This window comes from Populus nigra, chromosome 7 (assembly GCF_951802175.1).
Source record: "Populus nigra chromosome 7, ddPopNigr1.1, whole genome shotgun sequence".
Taxonomy (NCBI): domain Eukaryota; kingdom Viridiplantae; phylum Streptophyta; class Magnoliopsida; order Malpighiales; family Salicaceae; genus Populus; species Populus nigra.
The window spans coordinates 14,834,621-14,844,969 of NC_084858.1; the positions used below are offsets into that span (position 1 = coordinate 14,834,621).

Below are 10,349 nucleotides of genomic sequence, written 5' to 3' on the forward strand. Positions count from 1 at the left end.
TTGAATAAGATTTGAAACTCTTTTCAAATCTCATTCCACCTTGACTAAGGATTTATCAGTCAATACTATTTTGAGAATAGATGAAATATTTTTTTCTAATTCACCTAGGGTGATGAATCCTTTCTTAATCACTCAAGTAATTTCATGTAGTTCATGTTATACCCAATGTTTGCTCTATCATTACCTCGATTAAGATAACATGTAACAGGATCAAAACATAACATTCTCTATATAAGATTGCTTAGTGATCTCAAGTCTAAAAATCACTTACACAACCATAACATAAGCCTTTCCATAGACATAAATGATCTCTCCATATATAATTCTTTTGCGGGCTAGTTCAGTGTACATGTCGTATGACAAGCACCTACATATTAGTTCTAGATATCCCCCTTATACCTCATTTTATAAGAACAATTATTTTCTTTTTTAAAGGAAAGAACAGAACATGTATTAGTCTTTATAACTCTAATAAATATCAAGTATTTAAGAGAGCATCAACCAAGAATATTTTAGGAACAATGTTTTGATACAATTGAAATCCTATAATTATAACAACTTTATAAATTCATTTGCAAAAGGTTTTTGTCGCATTGACTCTATCTTTACTCTAGATTCATAAATTAAATATCAGATTCATTAATCTAATATTATATGAATATCAAAGATAAATTAATCGTTTATTAATAATAAATATGTATTTATATGAATATAACAATGTCACATGTAATTAATGAACCGATTGATTAGATAGATTATTAAACTAACATAAACTTCTTTTTATTTTATTTTCAAACAAACAATTAATTCAATTTTCTTTTCGAAAATACATTATTTATTTTAGTGTATGCCTGTTTTTTTCCAAATTATTTTTATTCTTCAAAATTAATTTAATGAATTTGTATCTTGAAAGGCATTTTGTAAAAGGACCTGTAGTGAAACATGCTGGGATAAAAAAGACTTAATTAAATATGGGCTCAAGAATCGATTGGAGAATAACTGATCAATAAGCTCTAGATTTGTTTTTTCTTTTTTGAGAATTTACAGTTAAATTCCAGTATCAACTCATCAAATTGCAGTGACCTTTGGATGCTATAAAAGGTCAACACTCTGGGATCATACAATAACATGGGGCTTGTACTCCCGGCATATCTTTCAAAAAGAAAAAACAATATCAAGCCCGTAGCTGAGATGCAAATCTTCACTTAAAAGTGGGAAAAGGAGAGATACATTTCGATATATAGTTGATATATATCCAGTAAAATGAAGAACCCAATTGTGCAATAAGAATAAGGCACGTATTTCAAATAAATTCCTAGAAGATACTCTATAGATTAATTGGATGATCACGAAGAAAAGGAATAGTATAGAAGAGTAGTCATTTCCTGTCGACAGGTTTCGTATATGGTCAAAGAAAAGTATCAATTCTGCTCGCAGAAGGCTTTGAATGATCTTTAATCCACTCCATTTTGGAATGTTGAAAAGTTTCTTCAGAGATTGATGAGACTTGGGCGTTCTGTTCCCCCAATCCTCTCAATTCGGGAGGTGGGGTTGCCCTTTTTTCTTCTTTTCGTTTTTCTTTGGAAATAAGATAAATCTTTCCACTGTTCCATGGCCCTTCATGGTTATGAAGGGCGTGCGAATAATTCTAAGAGTTTGTTTTCTTCCCATGAAATTAACTTGATATGTGAATTTTAGGATTAACCATCAACTAATTCCTCTATGAATTAAACAAGACAATTTCAGACTAATTCAGTTATTACTGGTCCTGATTCTTCTATGAAGAACCTATCATTCGCTTAAATAATCAATAAGAATGTGGTGAAGATAAATTTATGTTAATGGGTTTTGTGCCTCTGAACTGAACTTGGTTATCATACTCGGTTAAGATGAAGGTTCCATGAGTTGATTTGGGTTTATTGTTTTGTTTTTAAATTTAACAATATTGTTTTGGATAATTGTTTTCTTTTTAACAAAATTATGTTATTCTGAATAAAAAATATAAAAAATATCATTAATTGTATCTCACTTAAGTTTTGACTAGAAGTTTTGACTAGCTAGGTTGTCTATTAATTTACCAAGTTATTTATCCACAATTGATCAAGTCAGCTCTTTAGACAATTCACAAACAAACCTAATTTGAGTTAGATGCAAATTAACTGGTCACTAGATTGACTTGTTGAACTGTGCAAGGATTGATAACTATATTAGTACTTTTGTATTGGCTTCACTTTTTATTTTTAATTTCCTGAATTCAGATTTTAGGATTGGTAGTGAGAAGAATTTATTAAATTATTTTGAATACAATTAGACTAATGTGAGAAATATACCTTCAAAATTGTTCTAAAAGGAACTCAATCTCAATTGATTTACAACTGATTTGAGAATACCTTTACTATTAAAAAAAGATAAGCTAATACTACACACAATCTTTTATATTAGAGTTGGTAGTGGTAGATGAGGTGTGTGGGCGTATGGATGCTCAATGGTCAGGTGGCTCAATCCATGGAGGATGGGAGAGGAGCTGGATGGTCATCATGTGTATCTCTTCCGAGTCCTAGTACGTAGACAAGTTGGTAGGGATCGGTTCACTTGATCAAATGGACTCCTTTCAACCCCTTTCTTAATCGAGTTTTATTAATGAAACCGAGTTGTAATTTAGGTTGAGTTTGGTCGGCAATTAAAACAAGCATGCACTTATAATTTATTGTTGATTCACACAGTATATTTATTATTTTACCCTCCACAATTGAAACCATACAATTTGCTTACAGGGCAAAATTATCTTTTTCTACAATATTCATTTGTTATTACTAAATAGAACGGTCTCTTAACCTTTTATTTATACAAAGTAATATATAAAAATATTTTTTATTGGTAATTTATGTGAATTGTTATTAGATATTAGATATTAAAATGGTTTATAGTTTACGACAACTTATCACTAAAGTAAATAATTAAAGTTAAAAAAATTATTTAATTTTCATGTAATATTTGTATAAGCTCTAAATAACTTTAGATTTATTTAATTAAATCTTTCAGACTTCTAAAAAAAATTTAATTTATTATTTATGTGTATCTATGTATTTTGAGAAACCAAATAGACTATAAAGCATAAAAGAAAAAAAAAAAAGATTCCAGGAATCGGGCTTGTTTCACAAACTTATCATCAAGCACAATGGTTCTGTCGTTGCTTTTTATTTGATCAAGGCAATTCATTGTCAGTCGAACATGTCCCCTCAAAACCTCAATTAATGCCTGCAAATATTCACAAACAGAAAAAGATATTTCGTTAAGATTGTAATAAATCTATAAAATTAAAATAAAATAAATCATAAAATCTATTTTTTAAAGTAATATTAAAAAAATCAATTAAAACAATAAAAAACTAAAAAAATTTATGAGGTTTGGAGGTCGGTTGACTCGGATCAATATAGAAAACTCATGAACTAGGTCACGAGTTTCAATGAGATTATTAAATTATATTTTAATTTAAAAATATTTTTTATTTAATTATATAATAACAAAAATAAGCAATTACAAAATCGAGCATTAGTCGAATATTTTGTAAGACTGTGATAACTTTACAATAAAAAATGAAATAAGTTATGAAACTTAATTATCAATCAATCTAATATTAAAAAATAAAAAAGTTAAACCCGTCAAACCCGTGAATCAGGTCAACATGCAAATAAATCCATTACTTTTTATAAAATTTAATAACATGGGTTTTTGTTAAACTACTTATTAAAAATAAAATAAACATTAATTGCACATTCTCCCTTACAATAGCCAACCAGTTACTCTCATCCATGGCATAGCTTGTTTTTATAATTATGAGATTGTAGCATACCGAAAGGAAAACGTTACTAAGAGACTATTATTCATTTAAACAAATTTCAATGGATCGCTTCTTGGCAGAATTTCTTACAATAAACACAGCGTTAATCAATCCATTTGTACTTATTTTTATTAATTAAACCAATCTATTTGTGCTTGTGGATAGTCAATCCTGCAAATCGAACCTACAAAAATCTCTAGCTATATTCCAAGAGATGATTTTATTAATATGGTGTAACAAATCTAAGATAGAACTTGAAGAAACTAGCTAGCCCCTTTTAAAGCTAGCAAGGCCTTCCCTTTTATCCACAAAATCAAATTCGAAAGGAGGAGGACATGCTCACACATCATGCGATAGATTGACTCTCCCGGCCCAATGTAAACTTTTGTCACTTGAAGAAGTTAAAGGGATGTTTTTCGACATAGCTGGATTGGATTTGGATTGGTAATTTGATTTAATTTTTAATATTTTATAAATTATAAAATTAATTTATGTAATTATTTTTGGATTCGAGAAGATTAGATATATCAGATTGAACTTAATTTATTACTTTTTTTTTTCATAGATTCATATTTAAAGGTGAATCTACAAACTGAATTATTGGTTAATTTATGTTTTTCGACATGAAGAATTGTTGGTGTCTGACACTCTAATTTTCATATATTGCTTATGTTAAAGAAATCTAATAGGGAGCACACTAGCAAGAACTCTAGACTTGAAATATTTCTAAATAAAATAAAAATATATATTTAATCCATGAAGTATTAAATATAAACATAATATAGTTAAATCCCTTTTTGAAGCTCTTTAAATCCCTTTGGCATTTTAACAGTTATGAATTTTAGTTAAAAGTATAAAGATTTCCTGAAGGCCCATAAAATTTGATGCTGACAGAATCTGTAACGATTCAAATGAATGAAGCCGTTTGCATATAAGAAATCTTTTTTCACAAAGCTAAAAATGCATCCACAATCCTGTCACACAAAATATCCTTGAAAATAGTATTCAATTCTCAGCTAAACATCGCTCAAATATCCTCCCCCTTGCCTTGATTATATGTAGGAAAGACATGTAGCCAGGGTTGTCACCCTCTACTCAATTTGCATTTTTTTTGCATGCGAGCATACTGTTATGTTCCCCACTTGAAGTTGAGTGATCTTCTGACTCTTTAAAAAATGTAACCTCAAGCAAAAACTCCCTATCTTTAGCAGCTAAATGGAATTGAAATTGTTGTGTTCGGTCACTGTATCCCTACAAACTTCAAGGTAATCCATTATCAGCCGAAGCTGTCCCATCAAGCATCCTCTCCCTAGCCTTGGTTGCCTGCAATTATTGACATGCATTCAGATCATAACTGGCATTTCATTTGATAAAATAGCCGACTTAATTCCACTAAAAGAACCAACCCTCTATCTAAAACAGCAAATGAGAGTGAATTAGAGCAAATAGAGACAGAAATAGACACTCATGAAGAGGGGGAGATGTATGAGCATAACCTGTTTTTTCCAATTTGTCAAACTAGTTATGAGACCAGGTAATGTTGCTTGCACAGTACTCCCAGTCAGCACCCCAATCCAAAGGCCTTTCCCTCTAAGATGGAAAATGAAGCACAGTAGAATAGCTACTGGGATTCCAGCAAAATAGTATGCCCCAAGGTTAATAGAGGCTCCTATGTGCTGCCATCCACATCCTCTAGCAATTCCTGTCGCAGAAACGATTCGAGTTAGTACCATACATGCCCTGTGCAAGAAACATCATCTAGTATCATGGCTTCTTGGTAACCATGCGTGTTAGTAAATTATGGGATTGGAACACAAACAATTCAGACATTTGATCGTGTACATGCGTACTTTATGATTAGTAAATGTTCGTCGCATAATAAGGAGAAACTAACCGGAGAGTACTGTTTGTAAGCTATCCACAATAACTGAGAGACAAAGCAGGGGAGCCACTTCAGTTACATAGTCGACAACCACCTTTTCATTGCTGAAAGCGTATCCAAAAACATGGCGGAAGCAGAAGATATTTGTGCTCACAATAACTGCCTCTACGAGCGAAATACTCAGTACTGCACGGACAACCACTTGAGCTGCCTTATGATTTCCAGCTCCTAGATGATTTGAAACCTGAGCACTGCCAGAGAAAGCACAGTAAGTAAAAGAGATTTTTCTTTCATCTATGCAAACTTGAAGAGACAAGATATGAATCAAACCTCCCAGCAGCTGCGATCCCAGATAGTGCATAGAAGTGCAATGACGTTGTTGCTAGGCTGGTTACAATGTTAAGAGAAAATCAGAAGCAATCCTATCGAAGTCCCCAATCAGCCATCTTTAAAGTATACGAAAAGAAGCATACCAGATAGAAAGAACAGATGTTTCAAGCTGTGAATCTGGCAGAAGTCCAGCCAGCAATATAAGTAGCTCAAAGGTCCACCATTCAAGACTGACCATCGGCATGAAAAGAACGAACGAAGTACTTAATTATTAGAAATTCAAAGCAGACGTAAATAGAGGCTCAATAAATTACATCATCGTTAGACTGTACACAAACGAGAAATTACCAAACCATTACAGCAGAAGGGAGAGCGAAGCGAAAGAACTCCTTAATGCTAGAGAAAATATGATTCCAGTAGATGACACGGGTCTTTTTGCAGGATGAAGAGAACCCCATATAAAGTGCAAGGAATACCACATTTAACCAGTAAGACACATCAATGGCCAATGCTGCTCCAGTACTTCCTAGTTCCCATTTAAATATTAGAGCCCAGCAAAGAGGTATATGGAAACATAAAGTTGCACAAGTGCTGAAAAGCATTGGTAGAATCAAGCCCTGAGACTGGTAGTAGCGAAGCAGCGACTGAAGAACAGCATAGGCAAATAACGCAGGAATGAGGCAGGTAGCATATCGGCAGGCTACCGTTGAGATTTCAGGGTCTTGGCCTATTGCTATCAATATCCTGTCCATGAATATCCAAAGCGTAGATATAGGGACACATATTGGAAGGAGAGATATTATTGCACAGTATGTATAAGTTCCAAACTTTTGGTATTGCCCTGCTCCATAAGCTTGTCCACATAGAGTTTCCAAGCCTCCTGCCAATCCAAACTGCATGGTATGTAAATATACTGTCAATCATCTTGCATACAAGTTCAAGCTTGAATCCAGAATTAAAAACCGAGACACATCAATCAATAACTAAATCTGCTCTCCCATTAATCTCGCTATGCATTTCATGATTGTAAGGAATAACTTCAATAACTATATTTTGGATGCATAAATATTTCTAATCGATTGCATATTTATTCAAACTAGAGCAGCCCTACTGATGCTTAGCATGTGATTTCCAAGTTTTAAAATTCTACCTTAGAATTTGACAAGATGGAATTTTATAAATAAAGATTTTATGGAATTTTCCTAAGGAAACTCATAGCGAAGGCTTGTATCTTTTTGGTGCATATACAAGTAATAAGATGGAGAAAAGAAGACTTGCTAGGAGACTAAAGCCAGTGACCCCAGCAAAAGATCCACCGATAGAGACCCCAGAGAGAGACAATTCACCAAGATGCCCTGCCATCATTACTGACACAACCTGCAACAAGTGTAGTGACACCGTCACCACCACCATTGGAGCTGCAATGTAGGTCACCTTCTTTAGCTCTTCCACAAAGGTAGTAGAAGCCCGTGTCCTCTCTTCAGTATTGGGCAGCGGTGCCTCTTCCATCTTCCCCTCTCAAAATTTTCCCTACAGAAGTCTTGCAATCTTGTCATTTACTGCATTGAAGTGAAAAAAACAAATACGATGTTACAAACAGAGAAAGGGGACACTATCTGACAAACAAGAATCAAATTCTGTCACAAGCATGCCTCTCTTTTTTAATGCATTTGGATCTTATACGACTCCCCAGGTTCTCCGTGGAAAAAAATAACTATTATTTTTAGGTGAAGGAGAGTTAAGAAGATCAGTCAAGATTTGGAATGATTCATATATAATAAATAAATCAAGAAGTAAGCAAGCAAATATTAAAGTAATCAAGGATTGAGAACCATCAGAAGTAAGCATCTTCCTTTACCGCAAAACCAATGTGCATCGAACAAAACTCATGACGAGATAGGTGGCCGAATGGAAAATGAATAAATGATGTAGGACAGCTTAATGAATAAATCCTAGGCAAACTAGAATCCTAATTCTGCAGGGAAACATAACACAGGAGCAAGCAGCGTGTTCTCCCCTGTTGCTTTTTTCCTTATTTCACATGGATTCCCCTATTGAAGATTCCCTGCAGACTAATATTATTTGCTTACAAATCAGAACTTTGAATTACGTCTCTAAAGTAGGACTTTTCCTGTTTTGTTATTTAGTTTTATAAGAACTTTTCTTATTAGGATTAGGATTGGCAGCTTATAAATACAAGCTGCCCTTCTCGTTGAAAGACACTCTTGATTTTATTGAATAAGAATTTCATTCAGAAACATTAATCTTTTACTCGTGGATTCGAGTGTTTTATTTTCTACTCGTGGACTCGGGCAAAATCAGAGAAAAGGAACGGTGATCCTTTTTTTTAATTAGACTTCCGCTATGTCAATTGGTATCAGAGTAGGTTTAACTTGTTCAGATGTCAAACACTCGAAACAAAAACGAACCCCTTGATGACGGCAAACATGAAGAGGGTATGATCACACAAGCTGAATTCAGGATTTTCTAGCGAGAAACCCAGCAAGCATTACAAGCAATTCAAACAACTCTTGCTAGGCTGACAACATGAAATAACCTGCAGCAAGGTGAGGCAGGTCGCGAGAATAATAGAGAAAGGACGAGTGAACGCCATCCGATTCCACGTAGGCAGTTAGCCTACGAGGATGAACTAAGTGATGATGAGGAATATGTCGAACACATGCTTCGACACAATTGACAGGGACAGCGCAATGTGGGAGAGCGAGAACCACAAACATTCCGTATGAAAATGGATTTGCCCAGTTTTAATGGTCAGCTGTAAATTAAGGGGTTTCTCGATTGGCTGGCAATAGTGGAGAGGTTCTTCGATTACATGGAAATCCCTGAAGACAAAAAGGTGAAGTTAGTTGCTTATCGACTAATGGGAGGAGCCTCTGCCTGGTGGGAGCAGCTGCAATTCACGCAGATGCGATAGAGGAAAGGAATGGTACAAACATGGGCAAAAATGAGGCGACTTCTGCGAGCCAGGTACTTACCACCCGATTATGAACAGATATTGTTTCAACAATACCAGGATTGTCCGGAAACAGAACGGCGCAAGCATATATTGAAGAATTCCACAGATTATCCTCACGTAATAACCTGTTAGAAACAGATGCACAACAAGTCAGTAGGTTTGTTGGTGGGCTGCGTTTGACCATACAAGATTGTGTTTCCATGCAGACCATTTATTCCTTAAATGAAGCCATTAATCTAGCTACAAAAGCAGAGGCATAACTAGATAAGTCAAGGGCAAACGTTGTGACGAGGAATTCTTTTGATCCCACCCATGCTGCAGCAAACAAAGGGAAATCACCCATGAATCAACCCCTACCATCCACTACCATTAAAGGGCCAAGTAGTAGCGGGGCACCAGCAAAGACTACAGGGATAGTGCCCCCGGAGGCACCAAGGAATCCTTATGCTCAACCAAATTCAGACATGTGCTACAGATGCGGGCAACCAGGGCATCGGTCCAATCAGTGTCTGAGGCGTAGCATAGTAGATCTAATTGGACTAGGGGAAGAAACAGATCTGGCAGCAAAAGAAGAAGAGGATGAAACAGCTTACACCTATAACGAGATGAAATTATCAAAGGAGATGATGGAGAACTACTATCACGTTCTTTAGTAGGACGCAGACTTTTACTGGCACCAAAACAAACAGATCAGTCGCAACGCTACAACATATTTCGCACCAGATGTACTGTCAACCGAAAGGTATGTGATGTTATTATTGATAGCGGCAATAGTGAGGACATGGTATCTAAAAACATGGTGACCAAGCTAGGATTAAAAACAGAAAAACATCCATCACCGTATAAAATCGGCTGGATCAAGCAGGGAGCAAAAGAAAAAGTTATTGAAATCTACTGCATTTAGTTCTCCAAAAATTATCTAGACGAGATTACCTGTGATGTTGTTGAGATGGATGCCTGCCATATGATTCTAGGCAGGCCATGGCAGTTTGACATGAATGCCACCTATAAAGGGCGTGATAATGTGTATGTCTTCATGAAATGAGGACAGAAAGTTGTTTTGGGTTCCATACGGGAGGAGTTCTCTGCAGTAAAACCAAAGACTAAAGAGAAGCCAGTGTTGTTGGTAAATGGAAGCAAATTTATGGAGGAGGCCAGGGAGTCAAGAGAGATTTTTGTAGTAGTAATTGGCGAAGGAATTGGGGTCGAACCTCCCAACATCCCACAGGTACTGCAACCCTTACTAGCAGAATTTCAGGAAATCATACCGTCTAAACTCCCGGATGGGTTACCTCTCATGCACGATATTCAACACCAGA

The 10,349-nt window shown here is 35.1% G+C and overlaps 1 protein-coding gene across 1 annotated transcript; it reads right to left on the reverse strand.

Annotated features, from left to right (window-relative positions):
• Positions 1-4,747: 4,747 nt before the first annotated feature.
• Positions 4,748-7,657, reverse strand: LOC133700222 (protein DETOXIFICATION 3-like). Its single transcript, XM_062123768.1, has 7 exons — positions 7,332-7,657; positions 6,402-6,946; positions 6,197-6,283; positions 6,054-6,110; positions 5,736-5,974; positions 5,338-5,543; positions 4,748-5,164 (listed from the first exon to the last, which is right to left on the reverse strand). Exons 1-7 carry the CDS (start codon positions 7,560-7,562, stop codon positions 5,102-5,104), a joined length of 1,428 nt encoding a protein of 475 aa, XP_061979752.1. The 5' UTR covers positions 7,563-7,657; the 3' UTR covers positions 4,748-5,101.
• Positions 7,658-10,349: the final 2,692 nt, after the last annotated feature.